This window comes from Rhinoraja longicauda, chromosome 13, assembly GCF_053455715.1.
Source record: "Rhinoraja longicauda isolate Sanriku21f chromosome 13, sRhiLon1.1, whole genome shotgun sequence".
NCBI lineage: Eukaryota > Metazoa > Chordata > Chondrichthyes > Rajiformes > Arhynchobatidae > Rhinoraja > Rhinoraja longicauda.
The window spans coordinates 45,975,210-45,993,544 of NC_135965.1; the positions used below are offsets into that span (position 1 = coordinate 45,975,210).

The following is an 18,335-nucleotide window of genomic DNA, read 5'->3' on the forward strand; positions in this document are numbered from 1 at the left end:
TTCCCCTGACCCTCTCCACCCCCCCCCCCCCCCCCCCCACATAAAACAAGCCAGAGAAAATGAACACAAACTTTTAAAACACACATAAATAACAAAAAGTCTAAAAGACAGACAGCCCATTGGCGATGCTGCCATCACAGCACCACCAGGTGGTAACATTATCGCCAGGGACCCGGGTTCGATCCTGACTACGGGCACTGACCCATATTATATTACATGTTTTTGCTTAATGCAACAAAAGCTTTGAACGTCTGCAAAAAAGTCACCAATTTCCTTAGGTCCATGATAAATGGACTCCCAACTAGTTTAAGTATTGCTGCTTACGAGGGTGTGAAGGATGTTAGGAGATTTCTTATAATTACTACTATTTTACTTTTCTGTACAACGATGTCTCTCTGGCTTTGGTCTTTAAGGAGATGGTAAAACAGTAAGACCCCATTTAGAATCCTCAGGTTTCATCAGGATAAATCTTTGGGAAAGATTAACCCGGAGAATACAGGATGGGAAACGGCCCCCAATGGCCAAGTCTAAAAACAAAGTGCTGGCGGTACTCAGCACGTCAGGTTCCATCTACCTGAACATAAGTGGACAGAGGTCATTTAGGGTCCGGACCCTTCACACACATGGAGTAGGGAGTGGAAAGCTGGAAAAGGTGGGAGCAGGACAAAGTCTGGCGAGTGATAGGTGGATACAGAGGAGGGGTGATTGACAGATGGGTGGAGTGAGTGACAACTGCTCGAGGTGGAAAGAGACAAATATTGACAGATAAGCAGAAGGGCATTGAAATGCAAAGCCAGAGGGCGAGACATGGGTGGAAGGGAAAGATGGAAGTATGGTCGTGGGGATGGGAGATAAGCGTACATTGGGGAAAGGATCAGAGTGTCCCAGGTGCTGGGGAAGTGTGCTCATCAGGGTGGGGGCGCAGGGGAAGGAAGGGGGTTCCCCAGTACGCTCATTTCACATCAGAATCCCATGCCTCCCTGCCCCATTACACTGACACATCCCTCTGGCTTTCCATTTCACACCCCTCCTTCTGACACATTCTCTCCACTTGTCACCTTTAGCCTTTGCCATTTACTCCACCCACCTGCCAATAACCCATCCTCTCACCTGTATCCACCCTTCATTTGCCAGGCTTTGTCACCTCATCCCCTTTTGCCAGCTTCTGATCAAATACATCTGCCCATTTCCTCCACAGATGCTGCCTGACCCTCCAAGTACTTTTTTTGCTCAAGATTCCAGCACCCTGCATTACAAGACCTTTCTCCAAACAATTTGGAAACACCATCAATTATTTAAAACATTTATCCCATTAAACTAACAGTGCCTTGCCTTCCTATGACATTCATAAAGACCAAATCCAGGTAGACTTGAAGTTATGCAGAAAAATCAAATTAATATATCATTTTAATATTTGAAATGTTCCAACGTCCTTCTCTACAAAGAGCTGGAGTAACTGAGCCGGTCAAGCAACATCTCTGGCAAGAAGGAACAGGTGACATTTCAGGTCGAGACCCTCCTTCAGACCCCACAACGTTTGACGCCCTTGCTAATCAAGAATCTATCTCAGTCTTAAAAATATCCATTGTCAGCCTCCACAGCCTTCTGCGGCAATAATTCCACAGATTCACCACCTTCCGACAAAATAAATTCCTCTCACTGTGCGATATGGGGTGCAATACAGGCAACGCAGTAAGCATGTGAACTAAAAGACACTGCTATCAACGTTCTCCAGAGATGCTGCCTGACCATCCGAGTCAAACCAGAAGTTCGTCCACATATTCGATAGGCCTGCAGTGCAGCGGATCACCACACGGTGGGAGTGTTGACCACAAATTGGACGGACCTGCAGTACAGCGGATCACCACATGGTGGGAGTGTTAATCACAAATTGCACATGCCTGCAGTGCAGCGGATCACCCACCACACGGTGGGAGTGTTGACCACAAATTGGACGGACCTGCAATTCAGCGGATTACCACATGGTGGGAGTGTTAACCACAAATTGCACATGCCTGCAGTGCAGCGGATCACCACATGGTGGGAGTGCTAACCACGAATTGCACATGCCTGCAGTGTAGCGGATTACCACACGGTGGGAGTGTTGACCAGAAATTCGAGCGACCTGTTTTTTTAATTCACTGCACATTGGGAGTGTTGTCTACAAATTAGATATAATTGTGCTCTTTACTGCAAAATGGTCTTCGTTGTTCTGCGACCCGTTTCCTTTCCCCGTAATGCACCCATTGTCCAGATGCCAAAGTTTGTTAAAGCCCCGAGACCAGAGAAGATTTGCGATCAAAATCAACTGCAGATGCTGGTTTACAAAAGATAGACAGTGCAGAAGTAACTCAGCGGGTCAGGCAGCATCTGTGGAGAATATGGATTGGTGACGTTTCAGGTCAGGAGCCTTCACATTGTACTAAAAGAAAAGCATTAAGACCAACTAAAATATGGGTGGCACAGTACTAGAGTTGGTGTTTTACAGGAGCAGAGACCTGGGTTATATCCTGATCTCTGGTGTTGTCTGTACAGAGATTGTTGCTCTCTGTGGCCACAGAGATTTTCTCCGGGTGCTCTGTTTTCCTGCTGCATACCAAAGACCTGCAGGTTTGTAAGTTAGTTAGCGTCTGTAAATTGGCCCCAGTGCAGGTTAGGGCGCGCCGAAGGACCAATTTCCATGCTGTCTCTCCAAACTAGAGACAACTGGAATGGGCTGGATTAATAAATTATAATTGCCTTTAAAAAAAAGGCCATGAATATTAAACTCCAACTTCAGCACTAATTTAACCAGGAAATATAACTATGTCTAAACAATGCTGGAGGTACTCAGTGGGTCCGACTCCATCTGTCTGAACACAAAGGGGATGGACAGACATTGAACCTTCTTCAGACTGATGGAGTAGGGCAGAGAAAGTGGGGAGAGAGATGGGAGCAGGACAAAGCCTGGCGAGTGATAGGTGGATACAGGTGAGGGGGGTTGGCAGATGGATGTAGTGAGTGACAAAAGGATAGAGGTGAAAAGGGGACAGTTTGTCAGATTGGGAAAGGAGGGCATTAAAATGTAAACCCAGAGGGATGGATATGGGTGCAAGGGGAAGGAGAAAAATATAGGACTCGGGGATGAGAGATGAGTGCACAGAGGGGGAGGAGCAGTGACTGAGGTGATGGGGTAGTGTGTACACCAGGGTGGGGGTGCAGTGTAAGAGGGAGTTCCATCAGTATGCTCATCTCCCTCTCAGAGCCCCATATTTCCATTTTACCCCCTTCATCCCCACCCTGCCCCATTACACCCGTATCCCTCCCCAAGCTTTACTTTTCATGCCTCCTCTCCTTCTGACACATTCTCACCTTTTCATCTCTAGCCGTTGTCACTTACTCCACAATCTCCCCCCCTCCCCCACCTTAACTACCCATCACTTGCTAAGCTTTGCCTCACCCCACCTCACTTTCCCTGCTTTCCCCCACTCCAGTCTGAAGGATTTCAACCAGATACATCTACAGTAGCCATTTGCTCCACAGATGCTGCCTGACCCAAAGTTCCTCCAGCACTGTTGTTTTTGTTCAAGATTCCAGCACCCCAAATTGAAAGATCCTTGAATAAAAAATAACTAATTCAGTTTTGAGATAATGTGGAAACAGGCCCTCTGAGTCTGCACAAACCAGTGATCACCCCATACACTAGCACTATCCTACAAAGGACTGTTTACTAAAACCAATTAACCTACAAATCTGAATGTCTTTGGCGTGTTGGAAGAAGCCAGAACACCTGGAGAAGACCCACGCGGTCACAGGGAGAACATACAAACTCCGTACAGACAACACGTCTGGATTGGACCCAGGCCTCTGGCGCTGTGAGGCAGCAACTCTACCACTGTGCTGCCCAGTTTATCCCAAAACACTGAAAACCATGAGTGGGTTTGAAACAGGAGCCTTACCTTAATGCCATCTCCATAAAGACCAGATCCAGATACAGTTCACAAAGTTGTACAAACCAGTCATATCAATACACCACAAATATTAAACTCTACTCTCCCTGTAACAGGAGCCAACTACAATTACTTTAACCAGGGAACATGGCTGTGTCTAAAAACAAAGTGCTGGAGGCGTCCAGCGGTTTAGGCACCAACTACCTAACTGCAAGATGAATGGACAGACGACATTGAGATTGAATCCTTCAGACTGATAGACAATAGACAATAGGTGCAGGAGTAGGCCATTCAGCCCTTCGAGCCAGCACCGCCATTCAATGCGATCATGGCTGATCACTCTCAATCAGTACCCCGTTCCTGCCTTCTCCCCATACCCCTTCACTCCGCTATCCTTAAGAGCTCTATCCAGCTCTCTCTTGAAAGCATCCAACGAACTGGCCTCCACTGCCTTCTGAGGCAGAGAATTCCACACCTTCACCACTCTCTGATTGAAAAAGTTCTTCCTCATCTCCGTTCTAAATGGCCTACCCCTTATTCTTAAACTGTGGCCCCTTGTTCTGGACTCCCCCAACATTGGGAACATGTTTCCTGCCTCTAATGTGTCCAATCCCCTAATTATCTTATACGTTTCAATAAGATCACCCCTCATCCATCTAAATTCCAGTGTATACAATAGACAATAGACAATAGACAATAGACAATAGACAATAGGTGCAGGAGTAGGCCATTCAGCCCTTCGAGCCAGCACCGCCATTCAATGCGATCATGGCTGATCACTCTCAATCAGTACCCCGTTCCTGCCTTCTCCCCATACCCCCTCACTCCGCTATCCTTAAGAGCTCTATCCAGCTCTCTCTTGAAAGCATCCAACGAACTGGCCTCCACTGCCTTCTGAGGCAGAGAATTCCACACCTTCACCACTCTCTGACTGAAAAAGTTCTTCCTCATCTCCGTTCTAAATGGCCTACCCCTTATTCTTAAACTGTGGCCCCTTGTTCTGGACTCCCCCAACATTGGGAACATGTTTCCTGCCTCTAATGTGTCCAATCCCCTAATTTCCTTATATGTTTCAATAAGATCCCCCCTCATCCTTCTAAATTCCAGTGTATACAAGCCCAATCGCTCCAGCCTTTCAACATACGACAGTCCCGCCATTCCGGGAATTAACCTAGTGAACCTACGCTGCACGCCCTCCATAGCAAGAATATCCTTCCTCAAATTTGGAGACCAAAACTGAACACAGTACTCCAGGTGCGGTCTCACCAGGGCCCGGTACAACTGTAGAAGGACCTCTTTGCTCCTATACTCAACTCCTCTTGTTACGAAGGCCAACATTCCATTGGCTTTCTTCACTGCCTGCTGTACCTGCATGCTTCCTTTCATTGACTGATGCACTAAGACACCCAGATCTCGTTGAACTCCCCCTCCTCCTAACTTGACACCATTCAGATAATAATCTGCCTTTCTATTCTTACTTCCAAAGTGAATAACCTCACACTTATCTACATTAAACTGCATCTGCCATGTATCCGCCCACTCACACAACCTGTCGAAGTCACCCTGCAGCCTTATTGCATCTTCCTCACAATTCACACTACCCCCCAGCTTAGTATCATCTGCAAATTTGGAGACCAAAACTGCACACAGTACTCCAGGTGCGGTCTCACCAGGGCCCGGTACAACTGTAGAAGGACCTCTTTGCTCCTATACTCAACTCCTCTTGTTACGAAGGCCAACATTCCATTGGCTTTCTTCACTGCCTGCTGTACCTGCATGCTTCCTTTCATTGACTGATGCACTAAGACACCCAGATCTCGTTGAACTCCCCCTCCTCCTAACTTGACACCATTCAGATAATAATCTGCCTTTCTATTCTTACTTCCAAAGTGAATAACCTCACACTTATCTACATTAAACTGCATCTGCCATGTATCTGCCCAATCACACAACCTGTCCAAGTCACCCTGCAGCCTTATTGCATCTTCATCACAATTCACACTACCCCCCCAGCTTAGTATCATCTTCAAAATTGGAGACCAAAACTGCACACAGTACTCCAGGTGCGGTCTCACCAGGGCCCGGTACAACTGCAGAAGGACCTCTTTGCTCCTATACTCAACTCCTCTTGTTACGAAGGCCAACATGGGGTTGGATGAAGTAGAAGAGTTCGGAAAGAGCCAAAGTCTTGTAACTGATGGGTGGATATAGTGGAGGGAGGTTATTAGGAGAGGGGTGCAGTAGGTGACAAAGGCTGGATGTGAAAGGTAGACAAAGGGGTCAGATAAGGGGACCCTGCCATGCATCCGCCCACTCACACAACCTGTCCAAGTCACCCTGCAACCTCGTAGCATCTTCCTCACAGTTCACACTGCCACCCAGCTTTGTGTCATCTGCAAATTTGCTAATGTTACTTTTAATCCCTTCATCCAAGTCATTAATGTATATTGTAAATAGTTGCAGTCCCAGCACCGAGCCTTGCGGTACCCCACTAGCCACTGCCTGCCATTCTGAAAGGGACCCATTTATCCCTACTCTTTGCTTTCTGTCTGCCAACCAATTTTCTATCCATGTCAGTACCCAATACCATGTGCGCTAATTTTGCCCACTAATCTCCTATGTGGGACCTTGTCAAAGGCTTTCTGAAAGTCGAGGTACACTACATCCACCGGCTCTCCCCTGTCAATTTTCCTAGTTACATCCTCAAAAAATTCCAGAAGATTAGTCAAGCATGATTTCCCCTTCGTAAATCCATGCTGACTCGGAATGATCCTGTTACTACTATCCAAATGCTCCGCAATTTCGCCTTTTATAATTGACTCCAGCATCTTCCCCACCACTGATGTCAGACTAACTGGTCTATAATTTCCTGTTTTCTCTCTCCCTCCTTTCTTAAAAAGCAGGATAACATTAGCTACCCTCCAATCCACAGGAACTGACCCTGAATCTATAGAACATTGGAAAATGATCACCAATGTGTCCACGATTTCTAGACACACCTCCTTAAGTACCTTGGGATGCAGACCATCAGACCCTGGGGATTGATCCTGCAACTTCTGCATTGTTCCCAGGAACACCTGCCATTGCTGTTCCACCGTCTTCCCTGCGAGGGCCTCCTTCGAGTCAATTCTGGCCAGCTCCTGCCTCATGCCTCTGTAATCCCCTTTGCTATACTGTAATACTGACACTTCCGATTTTCCCTTCTCCCTCTCAATTTGTAGATTAAAACATACCATATTATGATTAGTGCCTCCTAATGGCTCTTTTACCTCGAGTCCCCTTATCAGATCAGGTTCATTACACGACACTAAATCCAGAATTGCCTTCTCCCTGGTAGGCTCCAGTACAAGCTGTTCTAAGAATCCATCTCGGAGGGACTCCACAAACTCCCTTTCCTGGGGTCCAGTTTTCTGAAATCTTCAGTTTCCTCCCACCATCCAAAGACGTGCAGGTTTGTAGGTTAATTAACTTAGTATTCCTATGCAACATTGTCCCTAGTGTGTGTCGCATCTCTGTCCTTCTCTCCCACCAATTCTCATCTCCCTGTATGTTGCTCTCGCTACATTAACTCTTCGACTGCCAATAAGTTCTGAGGCTCTCATAGCTGCTCCCAATACCTGCACTATTGAGGTTTCTCCCCCCATCTCAGCACTGACGATCTTACTTTTTTATTTAATACCACTTGCTCTTCCATTCTGAATTCTGTAGCTCCCCTTAAAGTGAAAAAGCCTAAGCCTAAAGGTCGGCCTTGGCTTAATGACACCACCAGAGCCCTAAGGAGGGAGTGCAGAAAATCAGAACGGAGGTGGAAATGTGATAAGCTTCAAATTTCCTTTGAGATTTTGAGAAACAATCTTCACAAATATCAGGAAGCAGTTAAGGCTGCTGGAGCAAAATACTTCTCTGAACCTTATTTCTAAAAACTCAAGGTCTTATTCAGTACCATTAGTTCTGTCATATGTCCTGCCCCCAGTACCAGCTTAGTTTGGTCCCCTGCTAAGTGCGAAGAATTCTTACGATTTTTCACCATCAAAGTCGAGTACATTAGAATGAACATTTCCCCTCCAACCCGTGACCTCGCTGTCTCACTGGTCTGTTCATCTAAATTGGATTGTTTCCAACCCATCACACTATCCGCCCTTGCAAAGCTTGTTTCCATCATGAAACCTGCAACCTGCCCCCTTGACATTGTCCCCACTGCCCTCCTGAAGGAGGTCTTTGACATAGCCGGTCCCAGCATCATCTCTATTATCAACAGTTCTCTGGCCACTGGCACCGCTTCCAACCTGCTTCAAGCACGCGGTGGTCCAGCCCCTCCTGAAAAACCCTAATTTAGACCCCCACCTTGCCTAGCAACTACAGACCAATTTCTAAACTTACATTCCTGTCAAAGGTTCTCGAAAAGGTAATTCTCATTCAATTACTGCCCCACCTACTCCAAAATAACATCTTGGAAAGTTTCCAGTCAGGTTTTAGGGCTCATCATAGCACAAAGTCTGCCTTGTTGAAAGTGCACAATGACCTGCTCCTCTCTATCGACTCCGGTGTCTGTGCCATCCTGCTTCTTCTTGACCTCAGCGCGGCGTTTGATACAGTGGATCATAACATCTTAATTGACTGTCTCCAGTACGGGGTTGGGGTAGATGGCACTGCCTTGAACTGGTTCACATCCTCCCTCAAAAATAGGAACTGCTCCATCAACATGGGCAACTTGTCCTCTTCCCCAGCTAGCCTCTCCTGCGGGGTTCCACAAGGCTCCATCCTAGGCCCCATTCTCTTCTCGATGTACATGCTTCCCCTCGGCCAAATCATTCAAAAACACGACATTTCCTTCCACTGTTATGCTGATGACACACAGCTTTATCTCCCCCTGAAACCAAACAACCGGTCCAATCTAATCAGTCTCATGAACTGCCTTGAGGACATAAAATGTTGGATGGCACAGAACGTCCTGCAGCTGAACGAGAGCAAGTCTGAAGTCATCCAATGTGGCCCCCCTGACTCCATCAAAGTGAGAACCAACAACCTTGGTAACCTATCCACCCTCGTTAAACCTCACGTCAAAAACCTTGGTGTGATATTTGATTCCGCCTTTAAGTTTGACAAACAAGTAAAAGCCAGTCTCTTCCAGCTTCGCACCATGTCTACAATTGAGCCGTTCCTCTCATTCAAAGATCTGGAGCAAGTCATCCACTCCTTTATATCCTCTCGCCTGGACTACTACAACTCCCTGTATACTGGGATCAGTCAGTCATCCCTGTCCTGCCTGTAATTGGTCCAGAACACTGCAGCAATGCTCCTTACAGGTACCCGAAAGATGGATCATATTACCCCTAGTCTGGCCTTTCTCCACTGGCTGCCAGTATGGTTCACAATCAATTTCAAGATTCTCTTGTTTGTCTATAAAGCCCTAAATGCCCCCCCCCCCCCCCCCCCCATATCAAAACCTTCTAACCCTTTACTCTATCTCCAGGTCCCTCAGGTCAGCTGACTTGGGGCTACTGACTGTCCCGCGGTCTAAGCTTAAGCTCAGGGGTGACCGCGCTTTTGCGGTTGCAGCACCTAGACTGTAGAACAGCATCCCTCTCCCCATCAGATCTGTCCCCTCCATCGGCTCTTCTAAGTCCAGGCTCAAAACCTACTCCTATTCTTTAGCGTTTTGAAGCCTTCTAATGGAGAGCTGATTTTTGTTTCGTGCTGCTCCCTTTGAACTGTTTTTGTGCCTATGTGCTGTGATCTCTGTTCCTTATTGTGTTTTTAGTACCTGCTCTGATGTACAGCACTTTGGTCAACGTGGGTTGTTTTTAAATGTGCTTTTATAAATAAATTTGACTTGACGTGCGGGAGTGGCTGATCGATGCGAACTCAATGGCCCAAAGGGCCCATTTCTGCACTGTGTCTCTAAATATGAAATTTACCACGTCACATAGCGTGTTCTCCCCGACACTGCCCCTGATACCGGACCCTTTACCACGGACATTGAAATCCTGTGCACAAAAAGAAACAGCCAGGAGCATACCGGCACTTGAAATATCTGGAGAAACACACGGTGACAAACCAGATACTACTTTAACCGACAAAGAAATACTTTGAATTAAATGAGACGTACGAGTAAAGTAACAGTGGTGAAGTTTGGCTCAGTTTATGCAACATTGGGCAGAATAGGAGGAGAGTCTAACGTTGGCAGACTCTTCCAGCATCAGAAGACCCAGTCTTTGGAGATCCTGGGTGGAAACTAACACTAATTGGTCACACCTTCAGAAAAGAGCAGAGAGGGGAGGAAATGGATTCTGTCAACACCGAAACAAACAGACTAAACCACACATAGATTTAGACCAATTCTAAACAAAGCTACAGTAGGGTGAAAGGAAGTGGTGATGACTTAATTGTAATGAGTTAAAAACAAGTGTCATGAACATTAAACTACTTTCCCTGCAACAGGATGCAACTAGGATTACTATGGGATGTAAACTGGTCTAAAACCAAATACTGGAGGCACTCAGTGGGTCAGGCACCGTCTGCCTGCAAAGAGAATGAACAGATAACATTTCAGGTTAGGATCCTCCTTCAGACAGATGGAGTAGGGCAGAGAAAATGGAAGCGAAACGAACACTAATTGGTCACCTTCAGAAAAGAGCAGAGGGGAGAGAGGAAATGGATTCTGGCAACAAACACACAAACCAAATGTAGATTTAGACCAATTCCAAAACTACAGTAGAGAGAATGGCAGGATTGCCAGATTGTAATGAGACTTCAAGTGTCATGAACATTAAACTACTTTCCCTGTAACAGGAGGCAACTAGGATTACTTTAACCAGGGAATGTAACCTGGTCCAAAACAAAGTGCTGGTAGTACTTAGCAGACCAGGCACCATCACCACGACCACAAAGGGAATGGACTGATGCTGTTGTTTCCTGTTGGGACCCTCTCAGACTGATGGAGTTGGGCAGAGGAAGTGGGAAAGAGATGGGAGCAGGACAAAGCCTGTCATGTGATCAGTGGATACAGGGGAGAGGGCGATGGGTTGTGACACGGAGACAAAAGGTGCAACACATAAAGGGAGAAGAGTGAAACGTAAAGCTGGAGGGAGGGATACGTGTGGAAGGAGACAGAGGGAAATACGAGACTGGTTTGGGAGGTGAGCATACAGAGAGAAGGAACAGAGTGACCAAGGTGTTGAGGGAAGAGTTCACACCATGGTGGGGGGGGGGGGGGGTGCAGGGAAAGAAGGGGTCCCATCACCAGTATGCTGATTCCCCACCTCCATGCCACTTTTCCCTTCTATCCCCTCTCATGTCCCATTCACCCATAAACCTCTCTCCGGCTTCCATACCTCCACCCTTATCTGACATGTTTTATCACTTTCACTTCTAGCTTTTGTCATTTATTCCATCCATCTGCCAATCACCCACCCCCCACATGCTAGGCTTCGTCCCACCCCCACTTTCCTTCTCCCTCCCCCAACTCCAGACTGAAGCCTTCCAACCCAAAATGTCATCTGTATTTCCCCCCACAGATGCTGCCTGACCCTTGGAGTTCCTCCAGCACTTCTGCTCAACATTCCAGCACCCTGAAATACAAGGAACACGACCACAAAGCAATTAGGAAAAATCATTGTTAATCTTTCTCAAAGATTTATCCCCATTGAAACCACGGGAGGGTCTAAACAAGGGCCTTATCTTTTTATACCATCTCCACAAAGACTAGATTAGATAGACTTGAAGTTATACCAAAAAAAAAAAATTGATCACTTTAATGATTGGAAATCTGACATCCTTCATCACATCCTCTATCATAAGCAGTACTTGGAACAGCAAGTTGACAAAGCCCATCCCTCACAAGCCATAGAAAACAGAGAACATTTTAGAAGATCTCCAAAGACCTTGGCACATCAACCGGAAACAATTAGAATAACTGTAGAGGGAGAAACAGCAGCAGGTGAGAAGATTCTACATTCACCTCAAAATATCAAACACTGGATGGACAGGACCTGAAAAAATAACTCTAGGCCCAATATTTCAAGGTCAGTTTATCGCCACATGTACCAATTAAGGTACAGTGAAATTCAAATGCCTGTCTGCAGTAGTGAATCCTACAGGGTGGTTTTGACTACTTTCATAATCAATCTGGCACAGCACCTGACTGAGCTACCCAATGCTGTACTCATTACGATGGGCATCAAACCCTGTGCACAAACTGGGACATGCAGTCAGTTCAAATCAAATGACTTACAAGTCAGAGGAACAGCGATGGGGAAGGATTTTGCCCAAGGTCCTGCCAACATTCGGCATAATGGGAAGAGAATGTCTAACCACAGAGGACACTTCCAGCAGCATGGGACCCAGTCTTTGGAGATACTAGGTGGAAACTGAATGTCACCCCTTCACAGGGAGAAGAACAGGAAATGGATTATGGCAGCTCGCACACTCAGATTAAACCAGATATAGATTCAGACTGACTAAAAAAACTACAGTGCTGTGAACAGAAGGGGCAAGATTAGTAAATTGTAAACTTGAAACAGTATCCACAAATATTAAACTACTTTCCCTTCAACAGACCCAACTAGGGAATATAACGAGGTCTAAAAACAAAGAGAGGGAGGTACTCAGAAGATCAGGCACATCTTCCTCACCGCAAAGAGAATGGACAAGCATCATTTTCATCAGGACCCTTCTTCAGATTGAAGATGTCGATGGGGAGAATGATGAGGTGAGCCAAACCCTTGCAACTGGTAGGTGGGTATAGGCACTTTGTACCTATCCATGTTCTCCAGAGCTGCTGCCTGACCCATTGAGTTACTCCAGCACTCTGTGAAACGTCACCTATCCATGTTCTCCAGAGCTGCTGCCTGACCCACTGAGTTACTCCAGCACTTTGTGTCTTTTGAGCAAGAGCATCCATATATATTTACACCCATCTCTACAAGTCTGTCCAGCCCAAAACTCAATGAATGACCACATCACACACAGCTTCCGTTCACCTGAAAGTCCTTCATCAGAATTCATAATAAACAAGCATTGATTAGGGTAGTTAACATTAACCATTTCATACAAGTGGTTAACAGATAGTTCACATTAACTTTCCTCAACCACGTACAATGTAGATCCACTTTATATACCTTGCTGTCTTCTTAATCATAACAATTAGTCATCAACTGAAAACCAGTCTTCATCAAGTGCCCCAATTAAAACACAATTGGACAGCTATCCAGGAGATAAATTCATTCTTGCCACTGCCTTCATGAAGTTTACGGAACCAAACGCAGAAATCAGTCTGAAGGCTCCCAACCCAAAATCTCACCAATCCACGTTCTCCACAGATGCTGCCTGTCCCGCTGAGTTACTCCAGCTATTTGTGTCTTATTTTCGAAACCAGCACCTGCAGTTCCTTGATTTTCATCCCAAATCTTCCCTGGTTTCAGGGGTTTTACAAATATTGGAATCTGGTCAATGGGTGCATTTTTGGGGGAAGGAAACAGGTCACAGAGTAATAAAGGACCATTTTGCAGTAAAGAGCACAACTCTATCTAATTTGAGGACAGCGCTCGCAATGTGCAGTGAATTCATATAACAGGTCGCTCCAATTTGTGGTCAACACTCCCACCGTCTGGTGATCCGCTGCACTGCAGTCCCGTCCAATATGTGGTCAACACTCCCACGTGTGGCGATCCGCTGCACTACAGGCCCATCTGATTTGTGGACAAAGTCTCGTTTGACTTGGTAGCAGTCTGCACCCTTTCCAAAGGTCTCCAAACATTGGAGATAGAGATAGGATCAGCTCTTGGGAATTTTATACATCCTTACTCCAATCCACTGCTGACAAAATGTTCCAAATCACTGGGCTCGCAGTAAGAATGCCCCTTGGGTCCCTTCAGCTCAATATTGTACATTATCCCTGCATCTGTTCCATCTCCTTGTTCCACATTGTGCTTCAATCATTTACACTGATCAACATTTTATTGCAGAAAGACACAGTGCTGGAGTTACTCAGCGGGATAGGCAGCATCTCATGATACGAGGGGATCTTATTGAAACATATAAGATTAACGGATTGGACACGCTAGAGGCAGGAAACATGTTCCCGATGTTGGGGGAGTCCCAAACCAGGGGCCACCGTTTAAGAATAACACAAATTGATCACACCTTCAGAAATAGATTCTGGCAACACAGACAAACATACTAAACCAAACATAGAAATTAGGTGCAGGAGTAGACCATTTGGCCCTTAGAGCCAGAACCGCCATTCAATGTGATAGACAATAGACAATAGGTGCAGGAGGAGGCCATTCGGCCCTTCGAGCCAGCACTGCCATTTAATGTGATCATGGCTGATCATTCTCAATCAGTACCCCGTTACTGCCTTCTCCCCATACCCCCTGACTCCGCTATCCTTAAGAGCTCTATCCAGCTCTCTCTTGAACGCATTCAGAGAATTAGCCTCCACTGCCTTCTGAGGCAGAGAATTCCACAGATTCACAACTCTCTGACTGAAAAGGTTATTCCTCATCTCAGTTCTAAACGGCCTGCCCCTTATTCTTAAACTGTGGCCCCTTGTTCTGGACTCCCCCAACATTGGGAACATGTTTCCTGCCTCTAACGTGTCCAACCCCTTAATAATCTTATACGTTTCGATAAGATCTCCTCTCATCCTTCTAAATTCCAGTGTATACAAGCCTAGTCGCTTCAGTCTTTCAACATATGATAGTCCCGCCATTCCGGGAATTAACCTAGTAAACCTACGCTGCACGCCCTCAATAGCAAGAATATCCTTCCTCAAATTGAGACCAAAACTGCACACAGTACTCCAGGTGCGGTCTCACTAGGGCCCTGTACAACTGCAGAAGGACCTCTTTGCTCCTTATACTCAACTCCTCTTGTTATGAAGGCCAACATTCCATTGGCTTTCTTCACTGCCTGCTGTACCTGCATGCTTCCTTTCAGTGACTGATGCACTAGGACACCCAGATCTCGTTGTACGTCCCCTTTTCCTAACTTGACACCATTCAGATAACAATCTGCCTTCCTATTCTTACCACCAAAGTGGATAACCTCACACTTATCCACATTAAACTGCATCTGCTATGCACCCACCCACTCACACAACCTGTCCAAGTCACCCTGCAACCTCATAGCATCTTCCTCACAGTTCACACTACCACCCAGCTTTGTATCATCTGCAAATTTGCTAATGGTACTTTTAATCCCTTCATCCAAGTCATTCATGTATATTGTAAATAGCTGCGGTCCCAGCACCGAGCCTTGCGGCACCCCACTGGTTACTGCCTGCCATTCTGAAAGGGACCCATTTATCCCCACTCTTTGCTTTCTGTCTGCCAACCAACTTTCTATCCATGTCAGTACCCTATCTCCAATACCATGTGCTCTAATTTTGCCCACTAATCTCCTATGTGGAACCTTGTCAAATGCTTTCTGAAAGTCAAGGTACACCACATCCACCGGCTCTCCCCTGTCAATTTTCCTGGTTACATCCTCAAAGAATTCCAGAAGATTAGTCAAGCATGATTTCCCCTTCATAAATCCATGCTGACTCGGAACAATCCTGTTACTGCTATCCAAATGCTCCGCAATTTCGTCTTTTACAATTGACTCCAGCATCTTCCCCACCACTGATGTCAGACTAACTGGTCCATAATTTCCCATTTTCTTTCTCCCTCCTTTCTTAAAAAGTGGGACAACATTAGCTACCCTCCAATCCACAGGAACTGATCCTGAATCTATAGAACATTGGAAAATGATCACCAATGCGTCCACAATTTCTAGCGCCACCTCCTTAAGTACTCTGGGATGCAGACCATGAGGCCCTGGGGATTTATCAGCCTTCCGTCCCATCAGTCTACCCAACACCATTTCCTGCCTAATGTGGATTTCCTTCAGTTCCTCCGTCACCCTAGGATCTCTGGCCACTGGAACATCTGGGAGATTGCTTGTATCTTCCTTCGTGAAGACAGATCCAAAGTACCGGTTCAACTCGTCTGCCATTTCCTTGTTTCCCATAATAAATTCCCCCGCTTCTGTCTTCAAGGGACCCACATTTGCCTTGACTATTTTTTTCCTCTTTACATACCTAAAAAAGCTTTTACTATCCTCCTTTATATTATTGGCTAGTTCTTAGTCATCTTCTTAGTCATCTTCTGTTGCTCTTTAAAAGAGCCCCAATCCTCTGACTTCCCACTCTTCCTTGCTATGTTATACTTCTCTTTTATTTTTATGCTGTCCTTGACTGCCCTTGTCAGCCACGGGTGTCTCTTACTCCCCTTGGGATCTTTCCTCCTCTTTGGGATAAATTGATCCTGCAACTTCTACATTATTCCCAGGAATACCTGCCATTGCCGTTCCACCATCTTCCCTGCGAGGGCCTCCTTCCAGTCAATTCTGGCCAGCTCCTGCCTCATGCCTCTGTAATCCCCTTTGCTCTACTATAATACTGACACTTCCGATTTTCCCTTCTCCCTCTCAATTTGTAGAGTAAAACTTATCATATTGTGAACACTGCATCCTAATGGCTTTTACCTCGAGTCCCCTTATCAGATCAGGTTCATTACACAACACTAAATCCAGAATTGCCTTCTCCCTAGTAGGCTCCAGTACAAGCTGTTCTAAGAATCCATCTCGGAGACACTCCACAAACTCTCTTTCCTGGGGTCCATTACCAACCTGATTTTCCCAGTCTACCTGCATGTTGAAATCTCCCATAACCACCGGTAGCATTACATTTGCGACATGCCAATTTTAGCTCCTCATTCGACTTGCACCCTATGTCGAGGCTACTGTTTGGGGGCCTGTAGATAACTCCCATTAGGGTCTTTTTACCCTTACAATCTCTAATTTCTACCCATACTGATTCTACATCTCCTGATTCTATGTCACCCCTTGCATGGGAGTGAATATCATTCCTCACCAACAGAGCGACCCCACCCCCTCTGCCCACCTGTCTGTCTTTTCTATATGTTGTGTATCCCTGAATATTCAGTTCCCAGCCCTGGTCCTCTTGTAGCCATGTCTCAGTGATTCCCACAGCATCATACTTGCCAATGTCTAACTGAGCCTCAAGCTCAACCACTTTATTTCTTATACTTCGCGCATTTAAATACAACACTTTAATTTCCGTATTCACCTCCCCTCTCACACCAGTCACAATTGGCCCTGACCTTACTCTCTTATCCCTTTTAGAACTTCCCTCCCCATTCATTCGAGTCCTTTGCAATTTCTCCTGTATTTGCTTCCACTTTAACTCCATCTCCATATTCCCAGTTTGTCAACCCCTCCCCCCCACTGCTTAGTTTAAAGCCACACTTGTAGCACTAGCAAACCTACCTGCCAGATCATCCAAAATCAGTACCCCATTTCTGCTTTTTCCCCCATATCCCTTAATTTTGTTAGCCCCATGAGCTATATCTAACTCTCACTTGAAAACAAAGCAAATTGGCTTCCACTGCCTTCTGTGGCAGAGAATTCCACAGATTCACAACTCTCTAGGTGAAAAGGGGTTTCCTCATAGTCCTAAATGGCCTACCCCTTGTTCTTAAACTGGGGCCCCTGGTTCTGGACACCAACATAGGGAACATTTTTCCTGCATCTAGCCTGTCCAATCCCTTAATAATTTTATGTTTTTATAAAATACCCTCTCATCCTTCTAAATTTCAGTGAACATAAGCCCAGTCGACTCATCTTTTCATCATATGTTAGTCCTGCCATCTGGGAATTAACCTGGTTACTACTATGACCCATTAAAAAAAAACAGGAGGGTGAATGGAAAGGGCAGGATTACTTAATTGTAATGAGACTTAAGGTGTCACGAACATTATGTGTACAAAGGAACTGTGGATGTTGGTTTACACTGAAGATAAACAAAATGCTGGAGTAGTTCAGTGGGACAGCCAGCATCTCTGGAGAGAAGGAATGGGTGACGTTTCGGGGTGAGTCCCACCTTCAGACTGAGAGTCAGGGGAGAGGGAGACAGAGATAAGAAAGAGTAAAGTGAGTGAAAACGGGACAACAAAACAAAGAAAATGCAGAATCTTGATCATTGTTAGTTAGGAGAAGGTGACAAAGTAAACAGAGATAAAATGTAATCAGGTACAGTCAGACTGGTCAGAGAAGGGGAGGAATGGAGAGGGAGGGAAAGCAAGGGTTACTTGAAGTTGGAGAAGTTAATATTCCTATCTCTACCCCTTTCCGCTGTACACAGAGAACCTTCCCTCCGCAACTCCCTAGTTACAGTGCCCTTCATAATGTTTGGGACAAAGACCCATCATTTATTTGCGTCTGTATTCCACAATTTGAGATTTGTAATAGAAAAGAAAATCACATGCGGTTAAAGTGCACATTGTCAGATTTTAATAAAGGCTATTTTTATGCATTTTAGTTTCACCGTGTAGAAATTAC

The 18,335-nt window shown here is 45.8% G+C and overlaps 1 protein-coding gene across 1 annotated transcript in view; it reads right to left on the reverse strand.

Moving 5' to 3' along the window:
- The window catches only part of serpini1 (serpin peptidase inhibitor, clade I (neuroserpin), member 1), a 29,675-nt gene extending 25,726 nt beyond the window's left edge, over nt 1–3,949 (reverse strand). The window contains exon 1 of the mRNA XM_078409808.1: nt 3,939–3,949. Coding sequence (XP_078265934.1) covers nt 3,939–3,949 — 11 coding nt within the window. The remainder of the gene's footprint in view (nt 1–3,938) is intronic.
- Between the last annotated feature and the right edge of the window lie 14,386 nt (nt 3,950–18,335).